The sequence below is a fragment of the Cryptotermes secundus genome, unplaced genomic scaffold, assembly GCF_002891405.2.
Source record: "Cryptotermes secundus unplaced genomic scaffold, Csec_1.0 scaffold1244, whole genome shotgun sequence".
Classification (NCBI taxonomy): domain Eukaryota; kingdom Metazoa; phylum Arthropoda; class Insecta; order Blattodea; family Kalotermitidae; genus Cryptotermes; species Cryptotermes secundus.
This window is the reverse complement of record NW_019733849.1, coordinates 577,968-602,715: the sequence shown is the minus strand read 5'-3', so window position 1 is coordinate 602,715 and position 24,748 is coordinate 577,968. Positions and strand designations below refer to the sequence as shown.

Here is a 24,748-nt window from a genome sequence, read left to right as displayed (position 1 = left end):
TGTGATGAGCGTTGTGTTTGCAATCTATATTTATACATGTACGTGTTGCACAACCCAGTCCACACTGCGAGCAGAATGGTGGGCAGAGTTAGATGCTCAGTGATGTTCTATCTCAGTGCTGACCATGAGAGAAGCAGTCAGTCAGTCATCTGAATTCCTGTTCCTAGCTGCTGGTCCTATTTACAATGTGCTTTTAAGTCCTTTGGAGACAGGTACAGTCTATGATACATCAGGCACTGACACAGGTGATCAATCGTAAAGACTTCATTGTATCCATATAGAATTTGAGGTTCTCACAGTGGTGGTTATGAAGATCCCATCCTCTGGGATATAATGCCATGTAGTCCGCTGAGACTCAACCAGAATTTCAGAGGGATATGTAGTCTTCATCTTCAGTGTTAAATAGGCCAAGAAAGACCCTGAAGATGGAGGCAACCTGTCCTCCAAAACGTGGCTGATATTCAATGGACTACACATGATTATATCCCAAAAACAGAACTTTTGAAATCAAGATATTGGCCATAAGAAAGCAAAACTGGTGAAATGAAGCCTAGAGTGAAAATGGAGATGAATAAGAACCAATTATAGAGACGAAGGACAATGTGTAGTCAGTAAATGAACAGAGAAAAAGGAAATGGCAGATGCAGATATAACAGGGATGTTTACATGATACTGAGAGGAGGCTTTCATAAGAGGACTGCAGTGGAATCATGGATGCATGATGATGATACATTAAACATCACAAATGTGTTTTCATGCAAACTGAGTCTCTCATGGCAGTGACCAAGAATATTACTATCCTCTGGGATGACACCATGTACATCATGACCACAATACAGAAGGAACCTGTTGCTGCAGAGCAACCAGCCCTCTCTCTCCCTATATCTGTATCATCTTTCATGTTTAGTTTACTCTTCTACCTTGAAGATGGAGGTAGCATCTTTCTCTGAAACACTGACAACAATCTTCAAACCAGCACATCCCATAAGACGGTAATCTTCAATGTGTTCCAAAGTATGGCGGACACAGACATATTGTGACTGAATATTTATCAATCACCAAATTCACTGAGTATCAAAATTTAAGATATTATAATGAAAGCAAATACAGTCTTTCAAACCATAACTCTGTCATAATTACAAAGTGATCAAAATTATAAACAATATTCCAAAAAATATTAACATGCAGAAATCCTTCCAGGTTCATTCTGTACCTTTATAATGGAGGTGAGTCTAAGAATCATATATCAAAGTGTACGGAGGCTTTGGCGGTAAAGACCCACCCAGCTTCTACTCTGAAAACTAGGAATGAAATTTTAGCACTTAAAATGTTTAAAAACACTAGCTACAGTTTGGCTAATACTGTGTACAGGCCGGTCAACAACACAAGAAGTTTCATGTTTAAAATACAAAAACTGCCAAAAATATGTCCTTAAACATTCACATAGTAACAAACACGTGAAGTACAGAATTTAGAAATGTATGTAAGGCTCTCATGTGAACTGATAAAAGATTCATCAGAAAGACTGAACATATGAAAGGGTACAATAAAATTATCTGTAACCTAGCTGAACATTAATTCAAATGATCTCTGGACATTAGTGATAATAATGTAATTCTGCCCCTTAACAAAAATGTGTCAGATTGTTTTAATTCTATATTGCCCATCTGTAACTGGTTGGTTTACAGGTCATGATACAAACTGTTTCGAGTACATAAACAAACACATGGAATAAATGCTGGGCAACAAAAACTAATGAATGCATGGCTTCACTCCTGAATAAAAGTGTCAGAATAAGGTAATATGACGTGAGCTTTCTATGGCAATAACACTGACCCTTTCATATCTGGGGTTTCTAAACTGCAGACAGTGCCATGTCAGGTTTCTACATTAACCAGAGCTTCAAAAGTTGATCAGATTTTAACAGCTGGATTTGAGATTTTCACAATGGTAACTTAGAAGTTTAGTCTTCAGGATTACTCTAGAATCCTAAGAATGGAGGTGATATGTTCCTCCGAAATGCCAGGCTCCCTATGAATTACATGGCATTATAACCCACAATACTCTGAAATTGTAACAAAAATTTTTAACATATTTAGAATAAAAGAAATACAGATTTCTAGATGGTATTACATGTCCATTGGTGTGCTAGTCATTTTCAGGCATGCGACATAAAGGGAACCAATAACACATAGTTGGCACAATATGACATTCTCTTGATGAAAACTTCAAACTTTTAGTACAAAATACAACAAAAGGATTGTAGCATTTAGTTCCAATATACCATAGTAGGAGCTTCAGTTCAACCAACATCGGAGACATATGCCAATGCAAATGCAAAGCCCTGCACCTAGACTGTCAAAGGAATTTATTTGGGTTAATACCCTGTCTGGACATTCTGTTAGTCCCACGAACCTCAGTGCCTCTGTGTCCTCATTCTTTCTTAATTCTACTTGGAATTTATTAGCAGTATTATAACCACAATGACTCATGAATTGATTATTAATTAATAAGTTAATTTTTTCCACAGTATACAGGTTCTTCTCTTTTTGTGCAAGTTAATGAAATTACATTTAATTTCAATGCGCTCAAATAATTTAGACTGATCTGATGGCAGAGGAATAACAGAAGAGAGAAGGAAAAGAAATTACAATCAGTTTAAGTGATTTTGTACTCTGCAATTCTTTTTGGAACACAACCTTCACATAAATCAAGAAGTGCCTGTACTGTATCTTTGCAACAATTTATATCGACTGCAGCACTTACTTAAATCTCAGTATCCAAAAATTATTACACAATTCCGCAATATGATTTTCAGTATCATTCTTATGGGTCTATGCAAGATAAAAATACGTATATAAAAAAGAATATAAGGCTGTCACACCCACACACAGTAATCACCAATCTTACAATCATCATCCATTCACATGATATGCTGTACAGAAATTAATTTACTATACAATTATCCTAGTAAAATCTTCACAAAACTTGGATTGATTCTGTCTCCCAACTCGTTTGAAAGTAACAAATGTCACCACAAGGTGGCAATCAGACCCAGTGATTATATTACTTGGCGTCAATGTAAGAACTTGTAATCTTCATTCTATACATTCCCTGCAGCATGTTGTGGTTGGTCCAGCACAGCTGGTAAATGACTATATATCTTGATACCCAAGCCAACCATGGAGGTGACATAAAAAGAAAACCACATCCATCAAGCTGGTGAGGAATTGTCAGTGAGGGGAAAGTCAGCCGGCAGACAAGTAGTGGTGCATCAGTCAAATGATGCAGGTGAAATTTACTGCCTGGATGACAATTTTCCCATCATAACACAATGGAACTAGCAGATGGTACTAACTGAACATGACCAACCAAAGCATGATACTAGCTCATGAACAACAAAGCATATCAAGCCACCAATTCAGCAGGGTGAAGCAGGGTGGCTTAAAAAAAACTGGTAACAGGAGATGAATTTCATGGCCACATTCCTTCCACTGTCTGTCTCTATCCCTGCATGTACCAGTAAGACTCCAAGGATCCAGACTAGGCCATGGAGCATGGCACACATACAGAATAATGCTGCAATGTGTCATCAAGTAGCACCATGGAGTGAGTACATCAGTAATCAAAATGCAGGTGGTTGGGTTTTGAGTTAGGCCACAGAAGAACCTTCTATATTGAATTTCTGAACACTTTTTGGTTGGCTGGTTACTCCTACACCTCTTGTCCTCATCACTTAAGCTGCAGCACTCCATCAGCTGTATTTGGTNTAAATAAAAAAAAAAAAAAAAAAAGACTGAAGCTCTGCACAACAAAACCACATGTTCAAACATAATGTCTTCTTCAAATTGTTGCGTCTACACTCAAACCTACGCCTGCAGAGAGAATTACCAACACAATTAGTCACATTTTCATATTTCTTGGAAGGGGCATGATTAGTCTCATGTGATATCACAGCACACAAAGCAAAAGCTCACAATAACCACAAACTAAACATATGTGTTAGGGGTTGACCCAACATGATATGAGGAGCATCTGATGTTCCCAAATGGGCCTAAACTTGCAAAACAACACACTGTAGCTACAAAATCCATATATATTTTGAAAAGATTCACTAGAGCAACATTCTGAAAACAATGAATGTACAGTGAAACCCTTTAAAAACACACGACTTAGGGAAACATTAAAAATAAATATTTTCCATGTTTTACGTACAGTCTACCTCTCTAAAATGTTTCCCGTTGAAAATATTTCCCACATTACACGCATGTAACAGACACAACAAGAGAAAAATTTTACCCCTTTACATATTCTCTGTATCAAAGTATGTACATACACGTACATATACAGATGTGTGTGTCTATATATATATATATATATATAAATAACTGAATAACTTCATGAAGCTGAGCTCTTCTTGCAAAGCCACCAAATGTGCAGCTACTCAAGAACTTCCCAGCATTTTATGGAATCCAAAGGTTCACTTCCTCCCCCCCCCCCTTCCTATCCTGAGCTAGAGTGATTCGGTCGACACCACCCAATCCTGTCTCTCTAAGATTCGTTTCAATATTGTCCGCTCACCTACATCTCAGTCTTCCGAGTGCCCTGTTTCCTCCAGGTTTTCCCATCAATATCCTATATGCATTCATCTTCTACACCATTACTATATAAAGGAGATGGTTTACAGCTAACTGTTTGTGCATGTCATTTGTGGGAGGTAGCAGAAACGTCAGCCTTGATGTATCACACAGTAACATGTAGGGCTGGAAATGAATACTTGAGAAAGCAGCGTAAGTTAACAGTATGAAAGTTTATGCAACAAGTGACAAGATCCCCCTGAATCCTAAACAGGCACTACATTAGTATTTCTTTAAATTAAAGAGTAACTAACATTGAAGCCCAAAGTTACTTGACCAGTATATCCAGAGTTCAGTGGACAAATCGGTAATCTAAACGCATATATCCCCAAGTAAATTTTCATACTGCCACATAGTAAAACTACTCCACCCCAGCTGTATGTACCAAACAAATTGAAACTCACTATACATGAGGTAGGCCCTGAATTTCCATCATTTCTTCTTGACAGCTGGCACTGTCAAGTGGTGACCCCAAGTTGTGGCTTCCAAATGTAAAGCCAGAAGCAGGTGAGAGGTGATGCCGAGGACTAAACGGATTACGCAGAGCCGTTGCAGGTGTGGGGTAAGCCGATTTTCGTGGGGAGCGAGCTTTCACTATACGTGGAGGTTTGTACATCTCCTCTAACACTGACGGAGCCACATACGTGAAGCCCTGAAACAAAACCCAGGAATAACAATAGCAGAACAAATGTAATTGTACCCAATATCCAGAACATAAAAATTTATTGCTACATTAGGATTTACTGATAACTGATTTGTAACTTCTGGCTACAAGAAAATTTATAATTAAACTTAGTTCTTGAAATCGATTATCAAGCATCAACATGTGAAATATATGGGGCTCGCAAATTTACGAACGTAGCTAAGTATTCAGAGATTAACCCCGAATAACAAACTCAACTGATATGTATATATAAAAAGAATGAATGATGTATAGTTTTAAAATAAAGACTCAAACGTAGGACGATCAATGAACGATGAATTGGAAAGGATGTGGTCACAGGCACTATCCTGGCATTTGCTTGAAGAGGCTGAGGTCATCCAGATTAAGTTACAATCCAGATTAGAGAAGCAAAAGATAACCCCAAAAGACAAACTACGTAGAACATAAATAAAAGGAGAATTTAATAAGCAGTGCTGATGAAAATAAAATAACAAAATATCATTGTTGACCCTTTATTTAAAAACTATAAAAAGACAATACATTTATTCATCAACAGAAGATTCAGAAGTTGTACTTTTTTCTGGCAGTAACAATGCAGGTTTGAAGAAATTGTCAACTTTTGTCTGAACAGGTAAATGACTCATCTGTCTTTCTAAATGCAATGTGTCTGATATGTACTCAATTGTGATCAGCAATTTTTATTATCCATATTTTGATCTGGGTTATTCGGCATTAGGATTAACTGTAACCTGATTATCAAGCATTTACTGTGTATATATAGAGCCAGTTGCTATACCAACTGGCTATGGGCTGGACAACAGAGAGGTCAGAGTTTAAGCCCTAGTAGGGTAAAGAATTTTCATTTCTCCATGTCATCCAGATCGGCTCTGGGGTCCACCCACCTCCTAACAATGGGTACTGGGGCTCCATTCTTCAATCAGCTGACTGCAGAGGAAAGACAATATGGATATTTTCAGCAAGACAACGCTACAGCACATACAGTTAATACATCCATGGTCGCAATATGGGAAGTGTTCGAAGACAAAGTAATCAGTAGGAAACTGTGGCCTCCCAGATCCCCAGATCTCAGATTTTGCAATTTTTATCTTTGGGAAAACCTAAAGGGAGAAGTCTACAAGAATAATCCTTGCACCACTGAAGCTCTGCAGAATGAAATAACACACCTAATTGTTTCAGTTACTGTGGACCAACTTCAGAAAGTGTTGCATAATTTATTTATGCGATGCGAGGCATGTTTGCAAGTAGAAGGGGGTCACTTCCAACACCTGTTATAAAGCACGGTAAGTGTGTGTTACATTTTTACAGTATTCCTACAAATGTGTGCATGTACAGAAACTGATGTGAGGGAATCAGTGACACAACTGCACCCTCACTAGTGGGGGGGAGTGGCACAGTAGTTGCAGAGAAACATTCCATCCACTCTACCCTAGTGAGAGTGCGCACGTTTGTTAAGCGCTAATTACTCATTCTGCTATCGCCAGTTACAGAAGCAATCTGTGAGGAATGTTGTGGCCACTTAGCGCTGTGGCCAGGTTTCCTCAATGATTAACGCCCTTTAGTTTCAAATTAAGTTCATTAACCTTTATCACAAACAACAATCAAACACCATGCCTTCAGTCTGCAAGTGAACTACAGCGATCAAGTTACCGCTGTTTGTCGGCGAAGTTAGTGCCAACTTTAGCTGACAGAGAGAGGATGTCGCGTGCTCACCACAACGAATCCCAATGGCCGTTAATTTCGGTTTTCTAGACCAAAGCCACTATTTCCTTGAAACAACTCCTCAATTATCCTCACATGGCTGAGTGGACCCCGTTCCAGGCCAACTACTTCTCAGAAATTCTGGAAGTGCCAGGAATTGAACCCAGACCTCTGCATCTGTAGGCAGGAACTTTGACCACTACACCACAGAGGTGGTCCCATCACGCAACATATAGTTTCAAATTAAGTTCATTAATCTTTATCACAAACTACAAACAAACTCCATGCCTTGAGTCTGCAAGTGAACTATACCGACTGAGTGACCGCCACTTGTCAGTGAAGTTAAAGCCAACTTTAACGGATAGAGGGTGCCACGTGGTCAGCGCAATGAATCCCCATGGCGTTAATTTCGGTCTTCTAGACTGAAGCCACTATTTCCTTGAAATAGCTCCTCAATTATCAACACAAGGCTGAGTGGACCCCGTTCCAGATCAACTACTTTTTAGAAAATCTGGTAGCGCTGGGAATTTAACCCAGACTTCTGGATATGTAGGTAGGAACTTTGACCACTACACCACAGAGGTGGTCCCATCACACAAAATATAAATCCTCACAGACACTCATGGCTCAAAATAAATATCAGCATTTCATTTCTACCAGGTGGTTCTACAGTTGGGCTTAGCAGTGCAAGGATTAATACTGCTATACATAATAAAGTATATACATTACCTGGAACACAAGATTTGCACTTTCACTGAGAGTTGATTCATCTGGAGAGTCTATTGGAGTTTGCTTTGTGAATTTGGTATCAAACTGTGAAACATCATCCTCTCCTGCCTGCAAGACAACATAGAGACTTGATCTGAAAGATGAACAGTGACTGGCAGCAACTGGTGAGCACCAATCAGCTGCATCAATATGGAGTTACAATCCAGTGTTTTGGAGACTGTCTCCATTTCCATCATCAGGGGTTGATGTGGAAATGTCATGTCCACATACTGTACTTGCCTACTCCGTGGGCATAAATGCAACATGCAGATGTGACACCCATCATGTGGACTGCTGATAATGGAGACGGATAGTCTCCTAACACTGGACACTGGCCTCATACTGATGTAGCTGATCACCCGAGAGGACTTTAATGCAACACTATGACATTAGACACTACTATGACTGATTTAAGATGACATAACAAATAACAGTAGTGATGTAATGAACGTACTAGAATGATGCCTACTTTCATTTATATGCTATTTTATATCTAATATAATATCTTTTAGTTTATAGTTCCCAGCCATGTCTGGATTTCTGGTTCATCGCTTTTCATTCATTTGTTGATATTTTGCTTTCAGCATGATTTAGGATGATATTATGTTTCCCATGTGGTTAACCTGAAGACCAAGTGCTGGCAAAAAAATATTAATCACAATAAAATTTAACCAGGACATAATGCCATTTCTTAGCTGATACAAATTTTCACGTCACAAATGTAACAGAAAACTCAAAGTGAATTCCAAGTGAAATCTGAGTGCAGGAAAGCTTTAAGCAGGACGGCAATAAACAGAAAAGTTAACAAGTTTGGAATGACTGGTAGCATAATAGACAATAAGAAGGGTGATGCCGGCAAGAAAAAAATCTCTCATAACATCAGAAAACATTCAATGTATTGAGCATGTGTTGGCGCTGAGTCCCAGGAAATCTGTAAAATCTCCTTCTCAACAATTCAACTTTGGAGCATCAAGATACAGGGCAATTTGAGAAGATGTGTAACTGTTTCTGTACAAAATTCAAATGCAGCAAGCCTTTCATGGGGCTGATAGAGCCAGGAGAGGTAACTTCTGTAGTGATTTAAAGTTGCTTTCTTTTTAGGATAATCCAGGAGTACCCTGAAATATTCATCTGAATGGGTAAGTAAACACGTGGAATACAGGTGCATGTGTGGGGCAGTGAGCACCTCTATACTGTAATGAAGACACTGTTTCACCCAGAACAACGTGCAGTGTGATCTGCTCTGTAAACATATGGTATGGCCATGTCAATTTCTTCAATGATAATGTGACTCCTTATCATTACGCCCATGTTCTTCAAGAATTTATTCCATTTCTTCAGGGAACGGGTGCTAATTTCAGACAAAATTTGTTTTTTGACAATACGGGGCTTGGTCACACACCATGAATGCAGTGTCAGATGTGCTTGAAGAGCATTCTGACAAAACTTTTGTCTAAGTATAAACTCTCTGATATAAAACTCCATCAAAATATGCTAATAACATGATCTCTCCAAAAAAGAGGTTCAGTTCATGCACTCCATACAAAGAGTGTATAATAACACTGGTCTGCAATGAATATGTTGTCTCTAGAATAAGAATAATTTTCTAGTAACTGCAGAATGCTGAATCTAAAAATGATATACACTTTTACCATCATTGATATGTTGGGATTTTGGACTTTATCCATCGTCCTGGTTTTTAAGATAACAAATAAAAACACGACGTTTCGGAAACTGGATCTTTCTAAGGGACCCAACTGAATAGGTGTTTTCCTTCACCTGAGGACGGAAACAGATCCAGTTTCCGAAACGTCGTGTTTTTATTTGTTATCTTAAAAACCAGGACGATGGATAAAGTCCAAAATCCCAACATATCAGTGTGTTATACACCATCGTCAGAATCCTATAGTAACTATTTTACCATCATGTACGTATTTTCTGCAAGTGGACTTTTATGATGATGATTCCTATCATGCTAGCAACGCGGCCTAACAATGACCAGATCACACTGATGCCACCATTTCCTGTGATATACTAATATAGGTCTTAAATATAACTACAATCCTACTGCAGTCACTACTTTTGTATCTACGTCTGCTTTTACCCCGCTACCCTGATGCAGCCAGGCACATGGGTTTCAACCCTTTGAAGTTAACTCCTTTATGGGGAAAAGAGTTTGATGTCAGGGTAGGAAACAAATTCTGTAGCTAACATCACTTTTTATTCCTCTAAGACCTTGTTGCTCACAGTCAAGTGCAACTTACTGTAATGGAAAAGCGTCAAGAGTGCATAACATCACGAAAGATTCTTCTTAAATTTCAAACAGAAACTGAAAATCTTGCACAGATGGGAAAACCAACGTCTGGGTGCTTTCACAAACTCTGAATAAAATGTATGCTTAATGGAAGATAAACCTCATAACCTTGCAACTGCTGCATATAAGCTCTGAGAATCATGGCAGCTACCTGAGATGGACATCTTTGGCTTGGCAATGTGGCATTGAGAGGGGCTATTATGCTCACAGGAACTTCAACCACCCATACAAGACACCCTCTAACAAGCTACATGAGAAAGTATTTCATAGAACACCAGCTCCCTTCCTGTCATGAAGCCATAAGGAATTTCTCACTGGTTGTTGTGTTAGGATGTTGGAACTCAAAGTGAGACTCCATGTGACAATACCAGGGCCAAAAACTTCATACATAAAGTCTGGCCAACTCAAAATGCATATAAAAATGCGGTCAATGCAGCTTATTACACAGACCTCCTGGCAACAGGCATGAAGGAAAAGGTCCGATCCAAGGGGAAGACAGGTAGAAAGCAGGTAGCCTTCCTTCAAGACAATGCATGCCCCCATACGGACAAAACAACAATGGAAACCCTCCGGAAATTGAAATGGAACCTTCTCACACAGTCCTGATTTGGCCCCAAGTGATTTCTACCTGTTTGGAAGGCTCAAATCAGACTTGCAAGGCATGTGGTTTGTGGACAATGACGCTGTCATCCAGACTGTTCGGGAGTGGATACGCCACCAACCACAAGCCTTTTTTGGAAAGGACATCAGGATGCTTCCAGAACATTGGAAAAAATGTGTTGACTCTGGAGGGGAGTACGTTGAAGACTGACATGTGTAAGTAAGTGTTTGGCAATTATGGTTTAAAAAAAAATCAGTCCCGGTCATATTTGAACCACCTTGTAGATAAGAGAAACTGCATTTTTAAATTTTTGTAATCTGTGAAAAATCGTTACATGATGGTACAAAATGACTTACACCTCTAAGACAAACACATCACACCACAGTTACAGAATATCACTTATTACAACAAAGTCAAATGTTATCAAATTTATATTTGCAGAAGAGTGGCATATTTTATAAAGAAGCTTGTATCAATGTACATACCAATGCAGGCTTGAATGGTGGTTCTAACTTTCTACCTAAGACGTCAGCCCAATTTATGAGCTTGAAGAAGGGATGAACTTTGATAGCTTCTCCATCACTAGGACCTGAGCCTAGCCTCTGGATCACCTGTCTCTGAAACAAATCATTCCTCATGTCAACTTGTGAGGGAAGGAGAGGGGGGGGGTAACATTTTCCACAGTTATGTGTTGGGCTTTAGCACTGCATCCTTCACTCCTTCCCTCCTTCCCCTCAGCACTGCAGCTCAGGGTGAGCTTTGCCCTCCTGAACAATCTGCCTCCATTCTTCTCTATTCTTCATCCTTCTACTTTCATTTTACAGAGATCATCATGTACATCCTACCACCATCTCAACCTGAGTCTGAGGCTGATTATCTGGTTTCTGAACAATTCAGTTTTTACGGTGTGAGGCTGTTAGCCTCAAGCCAAACTCTCAACCTGGAGGACCAGGTTATCCCTCTTCATTTGCCTCCTACCCCTTCACCTCTCTGGTATGAGTGACACTACCAGTAGCCACACCACTGCCAGCGTAACTCTCAGGGTCTCTCAAACCCCAACACCACAATAAGGTGGAGACACCATTGGTGGGGCATCCTACAAACATTCAGCTTTATTTCAGTCAAGTCCAGTGCATGGTATGTCACAATTTTGTTTATGTGTCAAAGATTAAAACTGTTATCCATTACTATTACATTCATCCTACTGGATTCTAGCCGCTGGCTTATTACATTCACATGTGCAGAATTACGTGTTGGAGCACATGGCAGTGTAGTTGGTTGAGGCAACAAGACTACAAGCCCAAAGGTCATGGGTTCAATTCCTGATGAGGTCATTGGATTTTTCAATTGATCTGATCCTTCTAGCCACACTATGGTCCTGGGGTTGACCCAGCCTCTAACAGAAATGAGTATTAGGAATCTTCCTGGGAAAAAGTGAGATCAGCATGTAAGGCTGACAACCTACTGCCATCTGTGAGCCAAGTGTCTAGAAAATGTGGGAGCTTCAATGTCTCACAACCCTATGGGTGTCTATGGGCTGTTAGAAAGATAGCTTTACTTTTACAATTACTTGTTACGCATCACTTTACAGCTTATATGATGTCTGAATCCCTATGTCAGTAGAACATGCTCGCACAACTGCTGACTGAGGGAGTAATCCATGGACGATTACAGTGAGGCCTCAACTGACTTGCTGGGAGCAGCTGGCTGCATCACAGGAACAGGCAGGCCAAGTGCGCAGTGTCAGTGACTGTCTGAGAATCTCAACAGTCCCATCCATCAACTGTGAGCATATTACTCGGTCTTATTATTGCAATATACAAGAGGTAAATTACTAAGTAAACACGAATTCCCAACTCATGACTCATGGTACGTGGATTCAAATACCCAGCGGAGGTCGTTGAATTTTTAAGGGCGGAAAAATTCAGGGAACAAGTCCTCCGGGAGGGACTTTAAGTTGTGTGTCCCGTGTCGTAACTTTACGGCACGTAAAAGAACCTCATATCCCCAAAGGGGATCACTGAGCCAAATTCCAGGACGTTTCCCGCCCAAAAATAGTCTCTAAGGCCTCTGATAGATGGGGGAAGCATTATAGACACCGCTAAGCAAGTGGCCGAACTCGCTTGCTCGGCGGGACTGATGGTACGCACCATTTATCAGTAGGGTATAGAGACTGGTAGAATATCATAGAGGGAAGCACAATAGATCAAACTGGTCGCGGTGCATGGGGAAACCCACCCTCTCTAAATAACTAACTAACTAACTAAGTAAACATGAAGAATGCTATCTTCTGGGATGTGACGCTGTGTAGTATGGTAGGAGTCCAGTGATGTTTAGGGGGAACGTTGCTGGACTTCTTTCAAATATGTTGGACCTCTCAAATCTGTAATTCCATGGTCCAGGATGAGTTTAGCTGTGGCTATATTACAGTACTGTACCTATATTTAAAATAAACACCCTGTAGTTGTTGACATATATCACCTTTACCTCTTCTTGTTTCCTTGTACCAATACCTTAACTGACTTACAACACTAATGAGATATGACTTATTTCATCTCATTAGTGCTGTAAGTCAATTTTAAGGTATCGATACAAGCCAGAACAGTATGCACAAGATGCAACACGGGGCTGCATGGAGAATGCTTCACTAAAACACAGGTGCTAACTGCAAAAGGTATGTCTGCATTGTTTTACATGTGATGCAGTTCCGGACCAGAGAGTTCTTCATGCATTAAACTTATATCAAAATGTACAGAAAAATATTCTCTCTCTTACAGACTTGGTGACGAGAAAAGACGACCAAAAAGGCTATTTTATTTGTTGCCTAAATTATGTAAATTTTAAATTTCTATATTTAATTTTCAGTTTTTCAAGTTATTTGTAGTTTTAGCACTTGTAGGCTTATTTTGTTTAAATCTGCTGTTTAAAGTGAATAAGTGTAGTTTCTTTCATATGTTTTTGCCCAAAATTGTATTTTTGGCAATTTTTTGAAGTAAGAGTTTTAAATTTAGCCAAATTTGCCTGAGTATTTTAGGTCAGGTACTTGGAAAATAAGCTGAATGTGAAAGGGTCAAAGTGTCACATAGTTTTATGTTGTTTTGAATTTGTCTGTACATTTTATAAGTTCACTGGGTTCTTAATGTGTGAAATCTTTCATTTCATCCAGATTATTTTTGCCAATTTTTACAACAGCTCTCCTTTAATCTCTTTGGTAAGTTTTTGCTGTTATTAGTAGAAATTACTTGGCATGTTACATTGATCAGTAAGAAAGGAAATACATTACATATACTTTGATGGTGTTTCCACATATTATTTTAAGACTTTAGTGATGTTTTCATGTGTGTGGAAGATTACTGTTCATTGCTGAATATACACATTTGGAGATGCATTCACAGTGCAACAGTTCAGATAGAATCCTTCTCAATTACCCCAAAACTGTATGACTCACAAGAAAAGTGTACTCAATCTAAAATGTATTTAATTTTTATTAACAACTTTCATTTGAAACATTTTTCACTGTGATAAATATTTAGAGAATTATGCTTGAAATATGCCCATAAATGCACATGTCCTCATGTAAAGTATCCCTTATGATTGTCTGGTTTTAACAAAAATTGAAACATGGCAACAAGGTTTTAGTAAAACCCTCAAATATCAAATTTCACGAAAACCCACTTAGCAGTTCTCAAGTTGTTTCATGTGCACAGATAGACATGGTGAACCTAACAGGTCCATTATTGCAACTTTTCATTGTATGTCAAAAAGAATAAATATTGCTTTAGTCACATTAATTTCTTTAAATTTTAGTGCAGTATTTTGATACAATATTATAGCAATTCATACATTTTCTGATATCACAAATAACTGTCTGAAAGAGCACTTACATTTATTTTCTACACTGTCATTATATTACAGTATGACTGTATAGAACTGGTACGCACTTTTAGCAACTTTCGTATGAGATCCCGGGCGTCTGGTGTGAGATATGGCGGTAAGTTCAACCTTCCTTTCAGTATCTTCTCTATTGTCTTCTTTCTATTGTCTGCAGTAAATGGTGGCTGCAACAAATGGAATGAAGAGTAAGCAACAATGTGTTTTATCATGCTATATCATTATGCAATATGACCTGAAATTTATGTTAATCATACGATTCATATGAACACCACATTTTGTGGGGATAACTGGCGCCAATGCAAGGGGAGAAAGCCTTATGGAATTTCTGGTGAGTTCGAGCCTGAATATTCTAAATAATGGTAATGAACGTACCTTTGTGGTTTGTAAGAGGAAGGAGGTTACTGACTTGACAATAGGAACAGAGAAAATAGAAAACGTGGTAAGTAATTGGCACGTATCTGGCGAGCCATCTCTATCGAACCACAGATACATATACTTTCAAATAGGTAACATGACAACAAAACAAGTTACCTTTAGGAATCCTAGGAGAACCAATTGGGAGTCATACAAGGATGACCTAAAGGTGAATCTGGAGATTATTTCGTGAAGTATACGCACGATAAGGGACATAGATTGATCTGTTGACCAGTTGCAACAGGCCATTATCTTATCCTATTATCATATTTGTCCAGCCAAGACCACTCGCTTACCAAGAAATGCACCTTGGTGGAATAACAAGCTGAGTGGGCTAAGAGCTAAAAAAAGAAAACTATTTAATATAGCAAAAAGAACAGGGCAGTGGGATACCTACAATGTAACTCTCACCTGTTATAATAAAGAAATAAGGAATGCCAAACGATCCTCATGGAGGAGGTACTGCCAGGAGATCAATGATTTACCAGGCAGTGCCAGACTCATGAGGGTCATAGCAAAAAGGCGACCAGCAAGGTCAGTACTATCAAGCTACCTGATGGTAAGTATATCCAACTGGGAAAGGAACACTGAAAGAACTGTTCAGAGTTCACTTCCCTGATTCAAAGCTGACAGATGTTACAGGTGATGGGCGGGTCCAGCAGAACCGGGGCATATGTAGACACATAACGAACAGGGGAGACTGGAACCTGGCTGGTCGGGTAATCAATCAATCAAAAATTAGATGGGCGTTAGGTACCTTCAAACCATTTAGGTCTGCTGGAACAGATCAAATTGTTCCAGCACTTCGGCAGCAAGGGCTGGAACATTTAGTCCCACACCTATGCCGCATATTTAGGGCCTACATGGTGCATCGGTTTATCCCTATGGCCTGGAGGCAAGTCAAAGTGACATTTATACTGAAGCCCGGGAAACTTGATTATACTGAGGCTAAGGTTTATCATCCTATCAGCCTGTTGTCTTTCCTTTTGAAAACGATTGAGAAAGTAGTAGATAGATACATTAGGGACGGTGCATTGAAGATTCATTCTCTGCACCAAAAACAACATGCTTACCAAATAGGTAAATCTACTGAAACCGCACTGCATTATGTGGTAACACATATAGAAAATGCCATCGAACACAGGCATATTGCCGTTGGAGCATTCCTTGACATAGAGGGAGCCTTTGACAGAACCTCTTTTGACACAATAAAACAGGCTGCTGAAAGGCATGGCATTGAGCCTGCAATAAGCAGATGGATCTGTGCTATGCTGGAAAGCAAGAATATAAGTGCTACATTGTCTGGAGAGACCCTGAGATTTCTGCGGCGAGAGGGTGTCCGCAGGGAGGTGTTCTCTCCCTTCTTCTGTGGAGCCTGGTCGATGATGATCTTCTTTGGGAGCTCAACAGTAAAGGTCATTTCACAGTAGGGTATGCTGACGATACAGAAATCCTAATCAATGGGAAATTCCCTTACACTGTGCCAGAGGTCTTACAAACAGCCCTGTGCACAGTTCAACAGGGGTGCGAAAGAACAAACTTGTCTATCAATCCAAACAAGACGGTAATTATACCCTTTACTAGGAGGAGAAATATCAAGGGGCTTAAGGAACCAATCCTCTTCAGTCAAGTGATCCGGCTATCCAGTGAAGTCAAGTACCTTGGAATAACATTAGACAAGGACTGACATGGAAAAAACAGCTGGACAAGGCTATTAACAAGGCCTATAATGCCTTCTGGACATGCAGAGGGGTGTTTGGAAAAACCTGGGGACTGAAACCAAAGGTGGTGTATTGGATATACACTGCTGTATTAAGACCCATAATTACATATGCTGCCACTATATGGCGGCCTAGAGTTAAACTTAAAACATGCCAGGCAGAACTTAGTAAACCACAAAGAACAGCCTGCTTGGGAATTACGAGAGCAACGGGAACAGCTCCAACGGCTGCAATGGAAATCCTACTAGAACTCCCCCAACTGCATCTACAGATGGAAGCAGACGACAAGTTAGGAAATTACAGATTACTTTGCAATGATCAATGGAGACCTAAATCCAAAGGTTTTGGACATGCATACATGATTCAGGACATGAAAAAGGAACCAATCCTACAGATGGGATCTGATAAAATTATACTGAAACATGTCTATGATAAACCCTTCAAGGTCAGATTTTCTGATAGAAGTGAATGGAAAGAGGGGTTTCAACCCGATAGAAACGGGGGACTAATCTGGTATACAGATGGTTCCAAGGCAAATAAAGGCACTAGAGCTGGAGTGTATTGTGATGGAACAGGGCAGAAACGCAGTTTCAGCCTTGGTCAGTATACAACGGTATTCCAGGCAGAAGTGTATGCCATTAAGGCATGTGCAGTCGAGAATTTAGACAGACACTACAAAAATAGGAATATCTATATTCTATCAGATAGTCAAGCTGCAATCAAAGCACTTGGTACACACCAAATCACTTCAAAATTGCTTTGGGATTGCCACCAATCCCTCACACAACTGGCCAGACATAATAAGAGTTAAGCTGATATGGGTGCCAGGCCATGAAGGTATTGTTGGGAATGAAACCGCAGATCAGCTGGCAAGAACAGGATCTGAACAACCGTTCAGAGGACCTGAACCAGCTTGCGGCATCCCAATTGGAGTTGCCAAGAAAGCGATCAGGGACTGGGCTAACAGAAATCACAAAAAAACACTGGTAATCCACAATTGGATTCAAACAGGCAAAAGGATTTATATCAGGACCCTCCGCCAAAAGAACGAGGGACCTGTTAAAATTAAACGGAGATCAATTAATATGGGTGGGACACTGCCACCTAAAAGGGCACCTTATCAAACTGGGAGTGACAAGCAGCCCAACTTGTGAGAGGTGCCTACAAGAAGATGAATCAGCCATACACATCCTATGTGATTGTGAGGCTATAGCTTACCTAAGATATCACCATCTGAGTCAGTTCTTCATGGAACCAAGTGACTTTTATGACGCTCCCATAAATAAAGTCCTACATTTCATTTGAAGTGAAGGATTAATAAAGGGTTAATCCAAAGGAGAAGCACAATAGATCATTGAAGGTCGCAGTGCGAGGGCCGGTTTTTATGGCTCACCCCTCATACTCATACTTGCACATGATTCAAGCATATATTCTCTTCCTCCTTCTCAGCCTTTCAAGCAACCAAGAGGCTTCTAAACTAGATTTCTTATGTATGCATCTGAATGACATTCCCAGCTCTTGTGACTTCCCTGCTTATACTACTGAACAATGCATGAACTGTACAAATAATGAATTGGATGTGATGCTGTATGGTCTGGTAAAACTTTACTGAAATTTCAGAGGAAAGCACTGCCTTCATCTTCATGGATTAATGGCAAGAGCGAGCTGCTTGCTTCACTTACTCTTCAATCCCCTAGACGAGACAGTACGTTCCTCCAAAATGTTGGTAAACTGCTACCACCCTTCATGGCGTCACATCCCAGAAGATAGTCGCTGCTACGAAAATTTCAACTCTAACGTATATAAATAATATTTTCTATTATGTAAAATTCTCCACAGCACTCATCTCCTGCTAGCTTAAACATCCCCCATTGCACTTTGTTTCTGAACACCTGTAATGTTCCACACCCACATAAAACACATGGTAAATCATCTTATAGAGCTCTTGAACTTAATAGTGATGTGATAGGTCTTATAATGTTGATAAGACAGTTTCTGGAAATGTTTATTACAATTTATTTAATAATTCCACACACTTGACACTGGCTTCATCTCAATACAAAATCACTAAGGAACAAAAAATTCTCTTTCCCAGACAAGTTCAGATACTTACCGCACCCGTTAGCATGTCATACATAAGGGCACCTAGTGACCACCAATCGACTGCTTTTCCATGGCCACTACGAGTAAGGATTTCTGGGGCCCTGCAATCAGCATCAAAGTATCTTACTGCGCTTAGCAGCCATGGAGACAGTATGTACAATGGCCACAAGGAAAAGAAGCAGTAGACTGGACAAAGCCCCCCTTCCCTCTGGCTTTTGTGTCTTTGTAAATACAAACCAAAACCATTCCATCTATGATCAAATGGCAGACTGCTTCCATGGAACTGCATCTGCTTTGTATTAAATCGAAGTCCTGCCTGAAATATCTGAAAATGGATAAAGATTAGTATCTTCTGTGATGTGACACCATGTAGTCTGACAGACGGACATATTCTAGAGGAACACACTGCCTCCATCTTCATGGTAGAAGAGGAGGTTCCAGTTAGAACATTCAACGCAATGGACGTACAAATGTATATGGTTTTCCATACACATGTTGGTTTTGAGGACTTGCAACATTTTGACACAGCTGGCCACACTCTGCTTTGCTACCACTTCCCCATACCCTGGAAACATAACATCCTGGCAGCAACATAACTTTTTACTACTGACACATAAAGAATGTAGCACTGTAACAGTTAATCCTAGGTAAACAATCTGACACTTGAGATCAGAGACATATGATCTGCATCAACTTTTTGTTCTTTACAATTTTCTGTACTCTTGTCAAACAACCAATGTCTCATATAGCCCAGAACTTCTGTACAAGCTATGAACATCATTTCTGAGGTAAACTAAAATCACCCATACTTTTAACTTTCATTATATGGTTGGGCATTTAGGGAACAAGGAAGAGGCAGCTATTGTAAGACAGCACATCTCTAAAATATGGATCATGATCAAAAAATGGTAAAAATAAAAGTTTTTTAAATGAATCACTGGAGAGACTGGTGAATAAAGACACAAGAAACAAACAAATTTATAATTAAATTAAAGATAAAAACAGAGAATAAAGGAATTAATGTAAGATCTGAGGTTTCCATGGCAATGAACATTTATAATTAAATTAAAGATAAAAACAGAGAATAAAGGAATTAATGTAAGATCTGAGGTTTCCATGGCAATGAACACAGGGAGCTAGGGCAGCTCAGTCAATATACTGACTATGTTACTGTAACTAATCACTGCCTACCAGCTTCATTCTTAAATATTACTAGCCACAATATAAATTTAAATTTCATTAGTACTCAGGACTTAATACAAATCTTGTACTAAAAGTGACTTATACCCACTTTTGCTGTAACAATTCTGTGAATTTGTGGCAAGGAATATTTGGATTAGAGCTATCAGAAAGATCTTTGATAGCCAGCGCAGTATATGTATTAAAGAAACTTCCACCACATTCTCAACTGTAGAACAGTATGGAAGCTTAAAAAAAATCTCAATATGAAAGATTCTGGAAGTATTATGTCATTTGAGAGTATTTAAAGGCTGATTTAAGATGGCGCTGCAGACAACAGAGCAGAGTGTGTGTAGCATTCAGAGAGTGTGTACTCATAGTATTCAGTGTATACATTGTATTGAGTACTACTGTCGTGTATGACTAGTGGTGAACAGTACAGTTGTGTACCAGAGTAACTAAGTAAACGGTCTCCTAAATTCAGAAGTTTATATCGGGGTTATAACCAATATCAGCTTAGAAGGAATATTGTATAATATCGTGTAGTGCTGTCAAAAATAAATTTATCGTTACACTAGTAAAGTGTGGTCCGGTGACTTCTTCAAGAAACCCTCTCTTGTCAGAGCAAGGCTCGTTAAGGCCTGGGTGGTTATATCACATGGTGCCCAACCATAGACAAGGAGTAAGTGGAAGGAAGAGGAGAGAAAAAGGGTGGTTACAAAAAGTGGTGCCCAAATGAGACTCTATTCTGAAAGAAATGAAAAGAAAAAAAAAAGGGCAGTGTCACTACAGGCTGAACAACTCAGGAATCAGGATATCATTCTTGACAAGGGTGAGAGATTTTTCTCTTCTCTGCAGTGTCAAGACCAGCTGTGCATTCACCCAGCCTCCTATGCAATGGGTGCTGGTTACTTACCAAAGAGGTACAGTAGCCGGGGCACCTCTGTCTACAGAATGCATGGAGTTGTATCTCCAATCTCCCATGCCATGGTGCTTAACATATGAGCATAGCTCCAACTAATTCCATGGAGCTGAGTCCTTCTTGAGAAGCTGCCAGTTGGACATCTACTCAAGAACTTCCCAACATTTTATGGAACCCAAAGGTTCTTTACCATCTTCACAAGAACCCTCCAGAGGCCCCTATCCTGAGCCAAATCAAACCAGTCTACACCACCCCACCCTATCTCTCTAGGATCCAGCTTAACATTATTCTCCTACTTATGTCTAGGTCTTCATGGTGGTCTCTTTTCTTCTAGCCTTCCCACCAAAATCCTATACGCATTCCTTTTCTCCCCCATAAATAATACATGCCTTGTCCACCTCATCCTCCTTCACTTGACCATACTAATTATACTTAGAGAAGAGTACAAGTTATGAAGCTACTCATTACGCAGTTTCCTCCAGCCTGTCACTTCATCTCTCTTTTTTCCACATATTCTCCCCAGCACCTTGTTATCAAACACCCTCAGTCTATAACACATCAACATACTGTTTATATATATCTACTCAGTATCTGGGTTAATTCAAAGTTTTCAAAATAACCTGAAATTCTCATAGTGGCCATCACAGTGTCCATCTTGCAGACTATTATGAGTTTCATCCAGTGATATTTCACACCTGTGAAAAAGTTAACATCCCCTAAACAGGTGGGTATCCAGCAGTTGTCAAATTATATTGTCATGTGTAGAGGGGTACGTGTGACAAAATGATGGGTTCTAGTTCGGATGATTGGATTTATCAGCAGCTTGGTTACATACTCTTCTTAATTACACTCCAAATACAGTGCTATCACTGATGTACATACACCTCATAATTCATGGTTACATGGACACTAGTCCTCTCCTGGTAATGCAATGAAATCACAGGAACTAACACTTCAGATCACTCCAAGCATTACACATACTTAAGGTCTTCAAATCACAATTTAAATCTTCACAGGTCTTCTACGAACTTCAAGTTGCTGTTACTTAAACACGCTCAAACACTCTCAAATACTCTCCTCTGTTCTGTCTCTAACTGTCGTTATATAGCGTCCACACCGACCATGCAGAAAACAGCCTATATTGTTGGAACATGTTTACTTAGTGATCACATAGCAACGGTCATGACACCGACTGCATAGAAAATGCTGAACCACCATTGTTGCTTTGCATGTAATCTGTCGCAAGGGGTTTAGCGGTCAGTTACGTAGCAATGCTGTGTCCATTCACATTATGATATCAACATATAAATTAAGCACAGGGATAATTTCCCGGTTACCTACATCAGATTACAAAGCTTCATGGCCTGGCTGACTAGTCTTAAAATGGATGGACAGATCATAGGCAATGATCATGCAGTAATTGCGGAGGTTATTTAGTATAAAATTACATGAGAGGATTAGTGAGAAAGCAGTCCAAGTCTGTTCCAAGATATTACCCTGATATTTGACTGGGACAAGACCCATATTAAAACTGTCAATGCCCTCCAAAGATATGAATAGGGAGGGGAACATCCCAAATAAAGAAGCATTACATCTTGGGCCAACTTGATGGAAAAAAAAAAAAAAGGTAAAGTTGTCCCTGTGCTTAATTAATTAAGCACTACACCATGAAGGCATATGGGGGAGTGGATGCACAGATCCACAGTTTCTTGACCTAGGCACTAGCTGGAGGTGAGTGGTCAGCTTCACACCCTGCTGCTTTACGCCTGGGGAAAAGAGTCCAGGTACCCATTGGATAGGAGGTTGGGTGGATCCCAGAGTTGGTCAGGATCTTATGAACAAGATAAAAATCCTTCCCCTGCCGGGAATCAAACCCACTGTTCAGTGCATAGCCATACTGACATAAAATAAATGTAATAAAACATTGAAGCTTATTACAGGGTGAAATGTAATAGAAAATGGGATGGAGCAAACGTTTGGGAGTTATAAATGGCAACAGTCAAGTAGTAAGGTATTTATGTACAGATTTCGCGTTACACTGCTGTACGAGAAAATTCATGACCTTACTGGGACTCGAACTCCGACTCCTCAGTCATCCAGCAAAGTAGCTAATCATTATACCGACTACACTATCCCAGCTCTTGAATTACTTACTTACTTACTCATGGAGCTGAGCCCTTCTGGAGGAGCCGCCAATTCTGCAGCTACTCAAGAATTTCCCAGCATTTTATCAAACCCAAAGGTTCATTACTGTGTTCACAAGAGCCCTCCACCGGTCCCTATCCCGAGCCAGATCTATCCAATCAATACCATCCCATTCTATCTCTCTAAGATCCATTTTAATACTGTCCACCCACCTATGCTTTGGTCTTCCCTTTGGTCTCTTTCCTTCTGAATTTCCCACCAATATCCTATACACATTCCTCGCCTCCCCCATTCGTGCTACGTGACCTGCCCACCTCATCCTCCTTTACTTGATCATTCTAATTATACGTGGAGAAGTGTACAAATTATGAAGCTCCTTGTACTGTTGTAATGACAGGGGTGGTTCGTTATCCCACCGCTGTCACCACTGTGCTACCGCGGTGACAGGGGTGGTTAAAGAAAATGCTAAATTCTTCGTCAGCTGTCTCTGCGTTGGCTCATACCACCGCTGTCACCCATTGTACTGCCTTTGGTAAGGGGGGGGGGCTAGGAAGCTAGGGGATTCTTCTCACTCACTGCCTTGTCGGCTTGGAGATCGCCATGCACCTTGGGCGGTTGGACTGGTGATGGACAATGGGGGAGAGGGAGGCATCCGTAGGACGGGGTTCACTGACGTGACACAGCTTCCCTACTACTTTCTATTCTTCCCTCTGGCATTATATACAAATTATACATTACACTCTGGTTGGTAACAATAATTTACACATGTCGGTAAATGAATACACACTAGGCTCCAACATCCTTAGCCTTTCTCACCCGCTGCGGGTTCCTATACCTGGCACTCACAGGTTGTTTTTCCTATCCTACTCTTGCTCTACGTTCTTGCTTCTAGCCTCGGGGTGTTTGCACTTTACTAATATCACTTTAAGTTCCATGGCTATAATTAGTAGGTCCACTTACTTGAGTTCAGGATGCAGAAGATCGTTCCCAGCCAACACACTTTCAACGCTATTTTGGGGATAGCCTCCGGCAGCACTCTACTCAAATTATTGATCAAAATATTTTTATTATAATTTCTCCTAGCCATTTTATACTCGTTTCCCTGTTAACTCATCAGCTTCCAGGGGTTCGCTCCTCCCTGCCTGACGTAATTGTCTCTCAGGGTGGTGTTCTTCTATTGGCTGGTTACTGGAAGGGGGTTGCGTCTCCCAGTTTACCCACCTTCCTTGATTCAGCAACTTCTAGGCTACTTGTCCTTTCTGCGTGGCGATTTCCGTGTTGGTCAGCAGTAAGACGCAACGCGGCAAATTTCTACATTCACTGAACCTTTCTTGCCCAGGTTTTTTCCAAACTTCCCTAGTTCAATTCCCTAAACTAGTTAACCCAAAAAAACATAATAACTTTAAAAATACAACTTCTTGCCTTAACCCTGAGGCATAACACTCCTCATTATGCAGTTTTCTCCAACCTCCTGTCACTTCATCCCTCTTCAGTCCAAATATTTTCCTCAACACTCTGTTCTCAAGCACCCTCGGTCTATGTTCCTCACTTAATGTCAGAGACCAAGTTTCACACCCATACAGAACCACAGGCAAACAGATAGTTATATTCTAATTTCTATGTTTTTGGACAACAGACGAGAAGACAAAAGGTTCTGGACTGAATGG

At 40.1% G+C, this 24,748-nt stretch overlaps 1 protein-coding gene across 2 annotated transcripts in view; it reads right to left on the bottom strand.

Annotated features, from left to right (window-relative positions):
• Positions 1 to 3,782: 3,782 nt before the first annotated feature.
• The window catches only part of LOC111868310 (ribosomal protein S6 kinase beta-1), a 41,217-nt gene continuing 20,251 nt past the window's right edge, over positions 3,783 to 24,748 (bottom strand). For both annotated transcript variants that reach the window (XM_023858856.2, XM_023858855.2), the window contains 6 exons: positions 18,846 to 18,936; positions 14,645 to 14,761; positions 11,189 to 11,320; positions 7,750 to 7,857; positions 5,042 to 5,289; positions 3,783 to 3,875 (listed from right to left, as the gene is read on the bottom strand). In XM_023858856.2, coding sequence (XP_023714624.1) covers position 3,875; positions 5,042 to 5,289; positions 7,750 to 7,857; positions 11,189 to 11,320; positions 14,645 to 14,761; positions 18,846 to 18,936 — 697 coding nt within the window. In that variant the 3' untranslated portion in view covers positions 3,783 to 3,874. The remainder of the gene's footprint in view (positions 3,876 to 5,041; positions 5,290 to 7,749; positions 7,858 to 11,188; positions 11,321 to 14,644; positions 14,762 to 18,845; positions 18,937 to 24,748) is intronic.